This window comes from Branchiostoma floridae, chromosome 14 (assembly GCF_000003815.2).
Source record: "Branchiostoma floridae strain S238N-H82 chromosome 14, Bfl_VNyyK, whole genome shotgun sequence".
In the NCBI taxonomy this organism is placed as follows: domain Eukaryota; kingdom Metazoa; phylum Chordata; class Leptocardii; order Amphioxiformes; family Branchiostomatidae; genus Branchiostoma; species Branchiostoma floridae.
Window position 1 is genome coordinate 12,142,857 of NC_049992.1, and position 16,951 is coordinate 12,159,807.

Genomic DNA, 16,951 nt, shown 5'->3' on the forward strand with positions numbered 1-16,951 from the left:
ACACCAGCTTGTCTCCAGTCTTAAGATGAAAAGTTCAATGTATGGATACAACAGTTGTTACCAAATTAATACATCCATCCATATATCTGCTATATATTGGCTGTAGCAGTTGAATTAAAGGCTGTTATACCAGCATGTAGAGAGGAAGAATTGAAACTGTAAATCTATACATTAGATTAGGGTGGAAAAACAGCTCACGGTGAAAGGTATACTGTAACCATGTTTGTCAAAATTCTTCTACGGCACATAATGTGGAGTTTGAATCTTGTCACGAAATACATTTGTGCAAACTGATACATCTTAATGGCTGTAAGCCTACTAACACAAGCAAACTTTAAGATATATTATTATAAGTAAGGTACATATTTTACTCGTTTATAAAAGGCACAATATATAATGGCTTGCAAAAACATTCCTTAAAAAGCAGTTCTCTGTAGGGCTCCGACTAGGGCATGTTTTCTTTATTGATATAGTTACGTATGTCATGTTTTTCAGACCTTGCAACAAAAGTTGTGAGGGATGAGGCAAACATTGACACTTTCATTAAAAGAAGATCGAAATGTGTTCAGAGAAAGATTAAGTATTTTGAAAAAGTTAGAATCTATCATGCATTTTCAATGAAGGTATTGTGCAAAACTGAGTGTCTTGGAAAGGCCTCTTTGAAAGCTAGATCCTAGGGACTCTTTACACTGAAGAAAAACTAGTGAAAGGGAGGAAATTGGCACTAAATTGTCTACAAATCCAGCTTAAATCTATGTTTACATAGCTTATATGACAGCAAAGTTCACAATGAGAATCTTTACAACCCATCCTGGCAGCAGTAACAAAAGAACATATTCTATATCATGTACCTTTAAATGGCAAAAAAGGGATGTACAAAAGGAGTAAAGATCATGAAAAGTGGATCATTGAGGATAGAAATCCTAGTCCTATCAATATTTGATGTCCCTATGACTTGTTTAGAATTAGTAATGAGTTTTGTCAAGTATTACACAGTAGAGCTTGTGGACTGCAGAAGTGACAGTACAACAGACCTGTGGAGGACAACTCACCCAGGGTCCCTGTACGAGCAGAAGTATGATGACTACACATCATTGAGTTTCCATGAGCGGAAGGTAAGTTTCTTGTGCTGCACAGTTTTTACTTGCTACTATGATAGAAATCCTTGGAAAGTAGTGAAGCTTTTCTTAAAGCTTGATGTCCTGACAGCTGAGAGATGGATGCATATCTGAACCAATGACTGCACTATCTTGTCAGATACATGGCAAATGATAGATACAGATGTCAGATACTGTTAGTATCATACCAGAAGGAAGGTATTTTGCATACTGTGGTGTTACACAAGTTACATGATTAAAATCAAAGGCTGTTGCAACATTGAAGTCATGATATACATGATTATAAACAGGCTGTCCAACCTGTGTACATGAATGTACGTGTAGGGTTAATTTTGGCAGTCCAGGTGGCTTCATCATAATATTAGCTTACGAATATCAAATATTGAGATGCATATTGTATATTATAGGTATTACACTAAGTGAACCAAAGGCCTCTACCTTCAGTTGTTCGTTCAGGCAAAACTTTATGGCCTTAATTACCTCCATGAAATGTCATGGAGGTTATATTTTACCCTGTGTTTGTCTGTGTGTCTGTCTGTCTGTCTGTCTGTCTGTGTGTAAACAAGATAACTCAAGAACAGCTTGGTGGATTGGTTTCATACTTGGTGTGTTGGTAGGGTGTGATAAAAGCTGGAAATGATTAGATTTTGGTCCCCCTAGCGGCTTCCCTTGGTACTGCAGCGCAACTTCCGGGTTTGCTATCTCGTGTTCTGAGCAAGCTATGGTCACGCTTTTGAAGTTTTAGATAGCTCTTGTGCTCAGAAATAAGTGACATAAGTTTGGGCCCCCTAGCGTCTAGTTTTGGGAAAGCAGGGGCATTTTTGTCAAAAACTTCTGAAGACGATAACTCAAGAAGGGAACGACGGATTTTCATCATTTTTGGTATGTAGGTACCTTAGACAATGTTTTACAAGATAAGATACTAATTATGCAAAACAGGAGTACATTTGCATAATTAATGAGAATATTCTATCATAGCAGTTTTTTCAATGTATCTCTTGTTCCAGACATGCTATGGTCTTGATATTTTGGTGGTAGATAGCTTTTGGTGTCATGAAAAAGTGGGGAAAGTTTCAGCCCCCTAACATTTAATTGTGGAACTGCATGGGTGTTTTTGTCAAGACACTCCAAAGAGGATAACTGCAGAAAGAAACGACGGATTGCCTGCATTTTAGGCACGCGGGTAGCTTAGGCAAAGATGTTCATAATGATATACATGTTATGCAAATGAGGACTTAATTTGCATAATTAATGAGGAAATTGTATAGTTCCATTGTTTTCAATAACTGGACCTCAATACATGTAACACATGTTAATTACGATAGGTGGAATATAAGCAGATACCAAATATGGTAATGAGGAACTTATTATGTTAATGTGTTAGTCAATTGCATGAAAGTTACGAAAGCTCTGAATTTTTCATGGAGGTATGAGGTCGCCGAACTCTAGTTTTCTCTCTATTTTTGTGTGATATGTCCGTGGGATATTTAAAAATTATGGAAAGTAAAACCCTCCAAGTGTCAAATTATGGATTACTCTAACTGAGATGAGTATTAGATGGGCTGATATAGGTTTTCTTTCAGGTTTGAAGGACAGGCATTTGACTGGCTAATCAAAATGTTACATACATTTGACATTTTGTATTGAGGGTGCAAATGCTGCATGATTGTACAATACTCAGTCATGTATTGTATGTGCCACTTTGTTGCTGGTACAATGTGTGACAAGGGATTACTCCACCATATGACAGGCACAATAGATAAAATTTCATCGTACAGCAGTTGTAACAGGTACAATGTATGACAACATGTATGTATGTGTTGGAGAAAAGCGGGCTTTTCTGCCTTCCCTACTTTTTTCTATGTGTGACATTTTTTTGCATTCTGAAGTTAAATTCAAATCACCATAATGATTATTACAAATTTTGTAACTAGGACATGGAACAAACATGTTGAAGTAGAAAACCAGAGAAGACTTAGCTGCAGCATAAGGAAAAGTTTCTCCTTCAGGAACCATCGTTTTAGATATATTGATTTTTATGTCTTCAAGATTTATAATCTTTTACCCCATGTTACCAGGATCCCGTGATGGAGTCAAAGCAAAGAATCCCAAAAGGGGCATTGGCACTGGCATTGCTGGTCCTTCTAGGATTCTACAAGGGAGCTTATTCGAAAGGTATGGATTCCCGAAGTTGATTTCAAGACAGTTTTGGAAATACCTTAAGTTGACGCTTGTCTTTACCTGGTTGAAAATTAAAGACTTAAAATATAATTTCTTTCTGTTTCATGCCTGTATTATAGATTAATTCTGTAATTTTTGCTATACATGCTATATTTTTCTGAAGCCCACTTGAAGGTTCAAGATAGCATTTTTTAATACCACTATATGAATTTTCATCACCCAGTAAATTGCCAGGAGGGAAATGGCGTATCCTACCGAGGAACAGTCTCTGTGACTGAAACAGGCAAGACGTGTCAGCGCTGGGACAGTCAGACGCCTCATAAACACGACACGACACCCGCTAAATATCCGTCATCAGGGCTGGAGGAGAACTACTGCCGGAATCCGGACGGCTGGCACGAGATTTGGTGCCTCACCATGGATCCCAACACCTGGTGGGAGCGTTGTGACATACCAGACTGTGGTAAGGTCTGATTACCAAAAGACCTGCTGTTTGTAACTTCTGTATTAATGATCACAGATCCACATGTAAGGCTAGTTTACCTTTATCCGCAGGCCCGGGATATCCTTTATCCGTTGTATTCAAGACTGTTTCAAACTAAATACCTAACAAAAATGCAATTTGGAACCACTGACCATCGACTTGATATCCCTAAATTTTTCCCTGTTTGTAAGTAAAACTAATATTAGGTTACCTCGCGGATAATGGTGAACTAGCATTACACTTTTTATATTTCAGTATATCTAAGTTCTATATTTATGTTGTGTTATTAGTACACTTTTGATTGGATTGTGTTTCAATCAATTAAGTTAACTTCTTCTGCTATTCATTATTCGTTATGTATGATCACTTCTTTAGTTTGACCTCTGACCTCTGCTTATTATTTTACGCTAATTATCCGCTAATTATCCGCTTTTGATGTTAAGTTGTTTCTTTTTCATTTCATGTATGTCATTTATTCTTATTATTATGACTCCAGGAAGAGTAGTGGCATGATTTTATGATGTACACTAATGGAGATCGCAATAAAACAAACAAACAAACTTCTTCTAGATAAAAAATTACCTGTATACACCAAATAATAGCCACATAAGCAACTGGACAAGATTTTGGACACAGTCAGACATTTCATGTAGCCTCCACTACCTTTCATCAGTGACACTGAGCAGACCTTTTGAAGAGCAGTAGTCATAGGAACCAAAACTGCTGCAAGTCAGACAAATTCAAGACAAGGTTGATGCAAATGACTTGATGCAAATGGGTCAAATAGCTCCTGTTTGAGTGCAGGAGTTAATGTTGTCTTGCAGGGGTGAGAGCGCCAGGTTCCAAGTTCTGGAAAGTTTGGTACAATTAGGCCTCCTTTCCTACTGAAAATTCTCTTATGTGCTGTCTCTTTATCCAAACCAGCAGGGTTCGTGGTCAAGGATATCAGAATTCTGTGGATTTGAGATTGAAATAGTGTCCATGTATATGCACTAGGCTCGTTCTCATTTAAATGTCGAAATGCTGTTGCCTGACTTTACGGCTTGATATGGAGAAAATTATACTATGACAACATCACTGGTTCCTTCATTTGTCCATAACCCCTGTAATGTTTTACAAAAGATGCACAACAACATTCGTATTGTTTGATGACTTAGAAGATTATTATAGCCACGGGTGGGATTTCACACCCTAAAAAATGGCTGTCGCCTGAGAAGAAACGAAGAATTCAAATAGTAGCCAAAATCTAACAATTCAGTTCCCAGAATGATTGTTCGGTAGGTAAAACCAGCTGACCAGGCCCTCTGACCGATCACGTCAGATCGCTCCTATCACTGATCTTGGAGGCTGTGTGAGGTGGTTTATGCCTGTTGCCAGATTCTGTAACAAACGTTACCACCACGAGTATGATGGTTGCCACGGTTTTATTATCCACGTATAAGACTAGAAATGCCAGTTTTTGTGACGCTGTACAGTTTTTCTCGCTTCCTAAAGAAACAAGAAAGGGTTGTTGACTGTTATTTGTATCCCACCTTGCTTAACAAAATGTTGTACAGAAATGACTGTAACAAACGTTACCATTGTTCGATGCTGTCTTAGCTTTCTATCTGACCTGGTATAAAAAAGCTGCCCACTTTTCAAATGTCCATTGGGACATCCACTTATACCTAAATGATGTAGTCAATAAGGTAAGTCCTTTAGAAGAAAACAGGGTTTACTGTTGTAACAAACGTTACTGGTAACGTTTGTTACCTGCCCTGTAATGTATTACCAATGGGACCGAAAATAATAAGTTGCCATTTTTTGGCTACGGTTAAAAGAGGAATTTTCCTAAACAACCAGGTAGTTTTCACTGAAAATAAAGCCGATTTATTTTTCGACCCAAAAAATGCCATTTTCGACATTTCAATGAGAACGAGTGACTAATGAGTGCATACTTGGAGTGTGGGGGTTCGAGCTTTGGTAGCCAGTTTTTGTAGCCACACTTGTCTATTTTGTTTTGGCTTTGAGGTAATTGTGTTGTCTCCCCAGTGGAAGAGACTTTTAATCACTGCCTGAATTTGTGTTTCAATCAGTGGTGCATGAGATTTGAAGGCCAGATACTGGTCATTATTGCAGGTTGCTATCCTTCTCTGTGATAGTAAGTGTCTAGCATAGGGATCATGACTAGACTCCTGTGTGAACTTGATGTTGTCATCTACAGTCAAACCTGTCTATAGCGGCCACTCAAGGGACGGGACAAATTTGGCCACTATAGACAGGTGGCTTCTGTATAGAGGTGGTAACTTGTAGATAAAATACCCAAGGGACCGACAAAAAGTGGCCACTATGGACAGGTGGCCCCTCTGTAGAGGTGGCCCCTAATACAGGTTTGACTGTACCTGGTTGATATAGTGAAACAATCAATGAAATAAGTTTGCAACCAGCGACACAACATAGAGTACAGAACTAAGCCTCCTCAAGCCCTTCTTTGTTATCTAATTTATCTATTGTGATTGGAGGTTTGAAACTCAAGCTCCTATTTTTATTGATCTTTGATAATAAAAGAATTAACCCAATGACTCCCACCCCGGACACTCTTTTTTTGCTTGATCATGAAAACATTGCCTTACCTTCATCATGTAAATTTCATGTGCTGCTTGGTGTAAGTGAAGTTGACTGGCCAATTTTTCACCTCACACCTCACATCTGTCCTACTATTATTTAGACCACTTGTGATCATTTGTGCATTTAGCCTACGGATATGGACATGCAATAAAGATTATTATCATTCTTCTCCACAAGATTACAATTGGCTGCAGAGATCCAGTGACTGGGCAATTGACGCAACAGTAACACAGTGGCCCCAAGCTGCTGGTGCCGACAAAGTTCTTGACGGTAATTATTATTCCCACTGGAACCCAAGTGGTCGAGGCCCGTGGTACATCATCTTCGACCTTGTTGGGCCTTACACACTTTCTAAGATCGGCATCACCAACAACGGAGACACAACCCATGACATTTCAAAGTTCCGGCTCCAAACATCGGTAACGTCTGATCCATACAACTGGGAAGACGTGGTGACAGTAACAGATGTGGCAGCTTCATCTGAGTTACAGGAATTTGGGGGCTTCTCCGCCACCGGTCGATTCTGGAAATTCAATGCCACAGAAACATATGGGACCTGGCAGCCTTGGTTACGAGAGGTGAACTTCTTTGGAGCAAGGGCAGGTAGGTTCATTTCAAGCTCTAACATTTCATGTAGCCATCAATGATAGTGTACAATTTGACTAGTGCATTATCAAGCATACAAAATGTACAAGAGAAGTGTTTATCCCAGTAAATCAGTTGTTTTTTGAGCTGTCCCATAAGCTCTTGATCCTGTTTTATTAAGATTAGTGAGATCAGATTTATGCAGCATTTAGTAACAGCATAGTTGTAAATGCCTATTATTATAGAGGCTTTGCAATTATATTAGAGTGTCATAATGTTTATGTATGTGTGCATAAGCTTACACTGTGATCATTGTCATTCTATAACACATGTCAATCTGAGCCAGTTTTCTTCAGGGCAACTTGTGACCATGTTGCTATTTTAAACCAATGTATCATAATTTTCAATCACGATTTGCCTTAAATTTGCCTCTTCCAGACGAGTTCCTATTGCACTGATCAAATCTTGATACTGTGTAGTCAGCTTTTCACTGTGTACATTTGTGGTACCTACACAATGTAGCTCTTGACTATGATCAAAGAGGTATCCTTATATTTATGCAAGTTCTGGCCATGTGGAATCTTCTGCTTGCTAAATTCAGAATCTTATTGTAATAAAAATTGTAGTCATGACTAATTCTAGTCAGGTCACAGAATGTTGGGAAAGGTATTAGTGACCATACCTAATGGTATTTGAAAACTTTTCATATTGGTGTGCTTGAATAAGGTACATGTGTGTACCATAGCCTGTAAATAAAAGTGTCCGCAATGAATATATCAGTTTGCTTCCAACGAGGTTTTTTACTCTGTATCAGATTCTGTATCTGTATCCATATAGCCGATATAACCGCCCTTTGGCATAACACACCAGCTGCCTTTCAAGTTAAACTGCAGGTTGGAGTGCATAGTGTTTTTGAGTCATTCTGTAAGCCAACCTTGATGGTCCTTGATTGAAGCCAAAATGCTGCTCATTTTTTTTGGAAGGCACCCCAGCTGTAGATTTTGTCTAATTCATTCTCTGGAAAGAATCATCATGGCTGCATGATGTTGTATAAATTGCTTGTGTACATCGTCCCATGTTCCGTGTTTAAAGGCTTGTGGCCATTTTATTTAAGGAAAGACAGTTGTGAAGTTTATTGGTTTTTAGAATAACTATTGAGTCTTGGTACATTTGTACTGGCATGGATTGTTTGCTGTTCAGTTGGAGGATAGAGAGTACCATGAATAGTTTGATCAGGTTAGTGAGTCACTGAATAAAGAGACTCTTTTTACACAACCCTTTATTTCCAGCACCAACGTTTCCTTACACGTACACTCAGTAAAATGTAATAACTAATCCATCACCCAATGTAGGACCAGTTGGTACCAGTGCTTTAGTGAAGGTTGACCATCTACATTGTACTCCATGTCTGAAAGGTTTTCCTTTAGGAAATGAAACCTTTAATGCTGAATATTGCGACTCAAGGATTTTACTCAAGACAGCTTGGTCATTGAAGGCTTAAAAAAGGCTGACTTTTGCTGGACATTGCAGTTCAACTGATATGTTCCTAGCAAATTCTACATGCTTTTATTTTAGGAGCTGACATGTGTGGACTGTCAACATTTCGCCACGTCCCACAAACCGACTGTTACAGTGATGACAATTTGGCCATCCACTATGGTGTAACCCTCCAGTTCTGTGCAGTTGCCTGCTGTGCAGCGTCCTCATGCCTGTCCTTTCAGTTCAACTCCGGCTCCAGCTGCTATTTGAAAAGAAAGCTCTGCTCCGATGAGGAGAAAGTGAGCACAGCAGTCGGGAACATGTACGATTGGTCTTTAGTATCAACCCAAGGTTTGTGCACATCCTCATCTTTTGTCATAGGGAATCATCATCACATTTCTTTTGTACATATAGTTTATAGACATGATGTTAAGGTTGTCAAACGATGTCTTAGTTTGATCTTGTTGCAAAGCTCCTCATGACAGGTGTATTAAGCATTGCATTTTCCAGATCTCTAAGATTAAGCAGTCTAACCCAAGGATACTAGTAACCCCAAATTTTGATATCATTTGCCATCTTGAGAGAAAGAGGGCCTTCGAAGAAATGAAAGAGACTTATTAGTATAGAAAAAGAAGAAAAGATATAATTGACGTATGGTAATGATGTTATAGTCAGATAAGCTTCATACAGGAAAGAATATGCTAGACCCTTGGATACCTGTTAAGCCAGGTAATCATACGTCATAATGTATATCAGCTTGTACACATTAAAAGTACAGCTGGTTGCTTCACAGAGAGCACATGCTCCTTCATATCATGGCACCAAAGTTATTTTTGCTTTTCTGGTCAGCTGCAAGTGATGGCCCGAGGAACATAGCTCTTGGCATGCCTGCTGCACAGTCAAGTACTATCGCAGGCCTTGGTGCTGAGTTAGGTGTGGATGGTGACAGAGGCAACTGCTTCCATACTAATAGCGACTCAAATCCCTGGTGGCGTGTGGACCTCGTTTTATCCCGGCGGATTGATCGGGTTGTCATCTTCAACCGAATGGACGGATGGACCTGGCAGCGGCTTGATGGCTTTAATGTCTATGTCGGAGATAACGAAAGAGTCCAGGACAACCCATTGTGTGCAGCCAATCAGCCAGTACAGACCAAGGAAAGCAACTATACCATCAGCTGTTATGGGCTGTTGGGGCAATATGTGGGGATTCTCATACCAAGAAGGGAGTACTTCCACTTGTGTGAAGTTGAGGTGTATGAAGGTACATATGCATATGATTCACCCACATTATTTCATGCCACAAGCAGTAAAATGTAGCTGTAATTTTTACATTATCTACAGTCACTGTTCCTGCATCAAAATTAAAATGTTTGATGTAATCTAGTTGTCATTTTTCTATAGAGTATAGTGTAATACAGTGCAAAACTCTTATTAAATTAAATGTGAATAGATAAAGCATGTTTTAGAACACTTGTATGATGAAATATTGTTATCTAGTCTCTGAAACTAGAAAAATGGTTCCTGACTAATTGTGTCGGAAATGTTTAGGAACATTTCTTTTTCACATATAATCAAATACATGATAGGAATAGATATTTGACTAATCTCGATTCCCTATTTGGAATTCTCTTTGAAGCCAGAGACAGGACCAATCTTGCTTTGGGTCAGCCAGCTGAACAGTCAATCACTGTTTACGGCAGTTTTGCACATTTAGCTGTGGATGGCAACAGAGATGCAGTCTTTTATCATGGATCTTGTACCCACACATTGGATGGGAGCAGCAATTGGTGGCATGTTGATCTGGGCACCAGCTACTTTGTTGATGAGGTGGTGGTGTTCAACCGGCTGGATTGCTGCTTCACACGGCTGGATAACTTCATGGTACACGTCGGGGATAATCCAGTGGTGATGCTGAACTCCCCGTGTGAGGCTCAACAAAGGGTAACAACAAACCAAGTTGGCTTTCCAGTGGACTGCAGAGGCCTGAGGGGTCGGTATGTCGGGATCCACCTCCCAGTCCAAGGGTCACTGACATTGTGTGAAGTTGAAGTATATGGAGGTGGGCTGTTTGCATTCAATTTGTCTCTTACAGCTCTCAAGCTACTGTTCATTGCAGATGGACACACTTGTTCCCTGTCAATGTTACTGTGAATCACCCAAATCTACAACAGTTACTACATCCTCATTGTAGGGTCTAATAGTATGCTGTCTTGATGCACAACACAATAACTTTTGCTTTCATAATCACTGCATGGAATGATGACCACCCACTGGCTGGAAGGTAACCAACAGGAAAGCCTGCAAACTTTTTTGCCATCACTACATCCATCCCGGTGTCCACAACACTGACTTCCTCAATAGATAAGCTGTAATAAATGCTGTATGCTGACTGTTGTGACTCTGAATTTGAAACAGTAATCTTTACATGTTTTGATTCAATGTTACTTTATGCCAACAACAGTACTAATGTTACCTCAACAGTTAGCCTTTTGGGAATTATCTCTAACTATCAATGTTATACCCCAGTAACAAGTCTTTGTGTTAGCAATCACAGTTGATCTTTAAAAGGAACAGCTCTATTCTGATCTAAGGACACATTCCAGCAATTCAGTGCAAAAAGAGGATTGAATTGATGGATGGAACAGTTAACAATGATCATTAATTACACAAAAGTTCATTCATTTTTCAGAAATGGATCCTTCCAGTACAAAGGAGTTCATCATAGCATTTCCAGAGAATTTTGAGTACAAGGAGGATCAGACTACCATGTTGTTCATCACTGGTGCAAGGTCCACCCCTTCTTCTATTGAGGTTGACGTTCCTTCCACTGGCTTTTTCACCTCCGTCAGTGTTACATCCAGCGAGGTCAGTAATTTTTCTTCTTCTTGTCCCAACTTAGTGTAAATGTGGGTCATTGTCACTGCCTGAAAGTTTTAATTAGTTCTTGACACAGGTGATAATGAGCAGAAATTTAGTAAACATTGGGTGATAAGTCATAAGTTATAACATTGAGTAATTTATAAAAAAAGTTGTTATCTGAATGATTGCAATGGTCGTAACTTCCTGTTTCAAATCTAGCACTACTGATTTACAATATGACAAAATTGCAGAATTATTAAGAAAGTACATTTTATTAACAAAAACTATGCATTCAAAAAGTTTTCATTTAGTAAATGAGCAATAAATCCTTTGGAGATGCAACTACTATAAGATACATTCACGATGTAGGTACTAGGCTTTCCCGGACCTGTCAGTGAAGAAGGAACATGCTTTGTGTGGAGAACATTTCCACTTTGTTTTACATTTTACAGGTTGCTGTTGTTGAACTGCCCCGAGCTGGTGTGGAGCTGAAGGGAAGCCAGACGGGGAAAGAAGCTGTCTCAGTCAGAGCAGACAGCCCTATCATGGTGTACGGCATGTCTCATGATACCTTCTCCGTAGATGCTTTCCTGGCATTGCCAACAGACGTCCTTGGAACTGAATACTACGTCATCTGTAGCGAACCATCATCTGAAAAGATACAAGGAAAAACAACAGTTTATCCCACAGGTGTTAAATACTATTCATTCAATTTACCTTCTCTCTGTCCTCACTATAACATTATCTAAAATGTTTTAGCAGGAATGTTGTTTGTAGTCAATTATCCTTCCAGCATGTTGTAGGTAGATTAAGTTTAACAGTTAAAAAGTTTTGTATATCAAAGCTGCAGTGTGTACCATTAAGTAGGGATTTACATGTGCATATCAAGCACAGCTTGAGATTATTCCTTCATAGTATTTCTTTGTGAAGTTTCATTCAATGATTGAACAAAATGACTTTTTCTGTTGAAGGAAAAAATATGTCAAAAACCTCCTGACAGTTTCAATGAAGTCTGTGCCTTAGTCACTAACTAGCTGGTGTGACAACCATCGACATAACAGAGCACTTGTGGCCTTCCCTCTAACATGTAGGGTACTTGAAAGTATCACAGTCCTCAGGATGGGATATTGAGCCTTGACCCTGTGTTCATTGTACTTGACAAAATGAGCTAGGTATATATAGCAGTTCCTCAGCACAATGATCTGGTATATATCATACTGTCTGGTCATGGCCATTGGAAGTCTCAAAGTCTCAAAGGTTAGCTCTTCAGTTGGCTTACTAGTAACTGGTTCGAGATCCTATCACTTTACACATGAAGTCTTTATGGAACAGATCTCCTGTCATTATGTGGCTAAGTAGACAGGGCTGTAGAAGAAATGGTTATTAATGATATTGAAATTTATTTTTCAGAGTTCGTGGTGGTTGGCATCCGGGATGGAACCACTGTGAACATTGTACCAACCCAGGAAGTAGAGTTCAATGGTCAACACTACTCAGCCAGCCAGACGTTTACTATCACTGTGGATAGAATGGACAGCTTACAAGTTCAGAGTGTTGAGGACCTGGCAGGTAACTAAAGACATATGGATGATTTGTTTACAGGTGCCTGTCAAAATTATCAGTGAATGTTGAATTTGTTTGCACAAAAGATGCTATATTTTTTTTACCAGAAATAGTACCCAATAGTTGAGGATACCTTTAGAATGCAAAGGACCCACCCCACTAGATTCCCTTATTGAACACTAAAAATTCTGATCCAATCCTCAATTAAAATGGCATGCAAGTTTTACAACACAATACAATACAATACAATACAATACACCTAGCTATCTTGTGGTATTTTCTGTTATCTATATTTTTACAGTGAACTCAGTCTTCCCTCTGTCTTTAGTAAGTTAGTTTTGCTTTTCAGGGTCTAAGATCACATCCAGTGAGCCAGTTGCTGTACTTAGTGGCAATTTTGCAGCCATTATTGGACAGGGTGCAACAACAAAAGACCATCTTGTGGAGATGATCCCTCCTGTGGAAACCTGGGGCACAGAGTTTGCACTTGTTCCACTTGTCGGGAGAGAGGCTGGAGATATCTTCAGGGTCCTGGCTTCCCAAGACAACACACAGGTGTGGAGAACATGTTCTGCTTAGACCACTGCATTTTCATAGACAGCTTGTTATTCCTTTGACAGTAATTTTGCTCCAAAATTAAATTACAGTTTCCATTGGAGAGGTAGAAGGGTAGTGGAAGCAATGTAGTTGGGGAGAAAGAGAATTTTTAGTAAGAAATTAGTAATCGTGTTTGTCAGGCCAGAAGGGACAAAATTTAAAATCCACTGTTCATTTACTTGCAGGTCAACCTGACAGGACATGCCTCCGTTATTCTACATGCAGGGGAGTTTTGGGAGTTTGATGTACCCTCAGACCAGTACAAGTACCTCACTGCCAGTAAACCTGCCTTAGTAGCACAATACAGGTAAAACTTCCAAATACATCCAGATTTAAGCTTGCTCAATGGCTTCATTAGCTGTATTAGTCAAGACTCAATGTTCAGATTTTGATGATGTCCAAAGCACAGAGTTGTAAGAATCGAACTTTTAAGATTTTACTTTATATCTATATGCACATTTTAAAGCCCATTTATGCACCTAGTAGCAACATTAATCCTTCTCTTCTGTTTAGATGATCTTGAAATATAATGCTTGAGATAATACTTTTTGGATAGCTGTTCCTGCAGCATGGCTTCACTGCAGCTCACTTTTGTAGCCAATTATGATGGGAAGAAACTTCAGAATCCAAAGGAAGTATATGTAGCAAACCACTTCTTTGAGATGTCTAGACCAGTAAGTAGTAATAAATGAAACAAAATCACAATGAGGAATATCAGGGATAATTGGGAAGTGGGATGAACAAAAATAGACACTAACTGGATTTGGAAATGGTCAAAGGATTCAGGTTTAGTCCACTATCTTTCGTCAGTGACAATGACAGTGTCACTAACAGTGACAAGAACAGTGATTCTGTCACTGGCGGTGTCGCTTACAAAAGATAGCTATCTGAAATGTCTGACTGTTTCCAAAATCATATAAGGTTGCTTAAGTAACTCCTATTTGGCATCCCCCTATCTCCTTAGCTGGATGTCTAACCTTCGTCAATGCATCAGTGAAAATAGACTTGCTCGCCACTGGGGGTATCATGGATATTTCATTGGGATCTGTCCTTGGTTCTGATTTAGAAGCTGCTGGCACATAGTTTTTTTTATATGATTTTACTCCGTGATAGAAATAGGAAGGATATTGAAAATAAAATGCAATGTTGAATAATCAAACTGTGTTAGATGCTACCATACATATCAATCCTTTTCTATTACCAATACTGTGTTCTTGTTTATTGTTACTTTGCAGCAAGTCAATGACAACTGACAACTCACTGATTGATCCATTCATGATGATTGTACCATCTTTAAGCCAATTTGCTGCTCGATACACGTTTGTTGCGGCAGAAATCCCATCTGAGTCCCCCGGGACTCAACATGTGAACATCATCATTAAGGCTTCACACAGAGATGACCTTCGTATGGACGGCATGCCGCTGTCTTCTGATACAGCATGGGCCGGGATACCAGGAACAAACTTGTCTGCTGCACGCATCACCGTCACAAGTGGTGCCCACATGTTGAATCATGCTTCTCCTCTCGTCACTTTTGGCATTACTGTCTATGGCTACCGTCAACAATCTCCACTGTGGTCCTACGGTTATCCTGGAGGCCTCAACCTGAATGTGGCGTGCATCAGAACTCTGCAGGTTGCTGGTGATGGCATTGACAATGACTGCGATCAGTTTGTTGATGAGGAGATTCCCAATGGGATAGATGATGATGGTGATGGGTGGATTGATGAAGATGTACCAGTTGCTGGTAAGTGAAATAATTTCCTCCTCTTGCTTTTCAAATGGAAATTGGTTTAATTTACCCTGTTTGATAAGCCTTTAAAATAACATTCTTTACATATCTGCCCTATTATGAATTCACTTGTATCTGCCGGAAACTGTGGTAAAAATGTAACAGTACACAGTCTTGTCTGATTTAATCATGCTTATAGCGTCCCGCCCAACATTTCCAGTTACAGCCCTAAATAGGAGAGTTTGTGTTATGCCTGTCAGACTACACACTGAGTCATGTATTGGACATGACACATGTATGCATCAGTGCATTTTTAATTCTACTCTATGCATCTGTTTCTTCAGTGATATTTTTTACTTTGATAGTACAATCTGCAAACAAAAACATGTCAGGAGGAATATAAACATGACCCAGATTAGCTATTAGTTTGTCCTTGGTGCTTAACTTAAGTAGAAGCTGCTGACAACAACTTTTTTGCCTTTTTCAAGTGTCTGTAGCCCATTTATTTATTTATTTATTTCATCTTTAAACAGATGGGTAGCCCCTACGACAGTGCATAGTTGATTTCCAAGGGGGCCCATCAAACATACATGTAAATAATAAATACAGGACAAAAACGTTGATGTTGTAAGTGTTGTAAGTCCCTTGCTATCAAGCACTCTGTTGGAAGTTTTTTTCTGGCATTTGATGTGACTGTGGAAAACTTTGTTTTCTGTCACAGTGATAGGCTGCGATGAACCAATGGGCATGGAGTCGGGACTCATACAAGAGGAGAGTATCACTGCTTCAACTGAACTCACACATGATATGAGGGCTTCTAAAGCAAGGCTCAACACACAAATGGATGCCAATGGCGCTGGATCATGGGCGAGTGGACAAACAGACGGAAATCAATGGCTACAGGTAGGGTACATGAGACGATCCTAATGGTATACATTTAGTGTACATAGTATATAGTGTATACTCCAAATAGTGTAAAAATTTGCAACTGTCTGATTATATTGGGAATCAGATAAGAGATTGTCAAGGATGATATAGGACATGGTAATGCACCCTCATTTCAGGAGGTGTAGAAGAAGGAAGATTATTTTCTGAACTTCATGGAATCGGCACAGGATACTAGTAGTTGGGAGATAAGACCATTAAACAACAACTTGTGCAGACTTTTCTGAACTTAGAATGTAACGTTACACTTGATGCTATGAAGATTGCAATTAGCAAATGCAACATGGACCTCAAATAATGCACACAAAAATGTAGTTCTTTCTATCATCTCTAGTGAGTGCTTACAAGGGTATATTTACTGGGTGGTGTTCCATGATATGAACAACATTTAGTACTAATTACAACTTTCCTGTCATGATTTCTGAGGCCCTAAGCTTTCAACTTATCTCACCTCACATATTATGTCATACATAATATCATCCTTCATCAAACTCTACCTAGATGTAAACTCAATGTAACTGGCACATGGTAAGCCAAGAAGGACCATCTCCGATGCCAAGTGAATATGTCATACATGATATCATCCTTTATCAAACTCTACCTAGATGTAAACTCAATGTATAATCAATGTTATGAAAGACTATGTAATACTTGTAGGATTGGACTACATATTACATACTTGCTTAGTTGATAGATCATTAGATTAGAAATTTCAAGCAAATCTTGACTTACTAAAAGCTTGCATGCTGATGCTCCGACTATGTAATACTTGTAGGATTGGACTACATATTACATACTT

General features: G+C 39.1%; 1 protein-coding gene across 1 annotated transcript in view; it reads left to right on the top strand.

Annotated features, from left to right (window-relative positions):
• Positions 1-479: 479 nt before the first annotated feature.
• Positions 480-16,951, top strand: part of LOC118430131 — a 20,586-nt gene continuing 4,114 nt past the window's right edge. The window contains exons 1-14 of the mRNA XM_035840841.1: positions 480-1,115; positions 3,197-3,293; positions 3,523-3,762; positions 6,568-6,993; positions 8,551-8,805; positions 9,304-9,717; positions 10,093-10,515; positions 11,146-11,321; positions 11,768-12,005; positions 12,726-12,884; positions 13,228-13,433; positions 13,661-13,782; positions 14,711-15,222; positions 15,929-16,110. Coding sequence (XP_035696734.1) covers positions 858-1,115; positions 3,197-3,293; positions 3,523-3,762; positions 6,568-6,993; positions 8,551-8,805; positions 9,304-9,717; positions 10,093-10,515; positions 11,146-11,321; positions 11,768-12,005; positions 12,726-12,884; positions 13,228-13,433; positions 13,661-13,782; positions 14,711-15,222; positions 15,929-16,110 — 3,708 coding nt within the window. The 5' untranslated portion in view covers positions 480-857. The remainder of the gene's footprint in view (positions 1,116-3,196; positions 3,294-3,522; positions 3,763-6,567; positions 6,994-8,550; positions 8,806-9,303; positions 9,718-10,092; positions 10,516-11,145; positions 11,322-11,767; positions 12,006-12,725; positions 12,885-13,227; positions 13,434-13,660; positions 13,783-14,710; positions 15,223-15,928; positions 16,111-16,951) is intronic.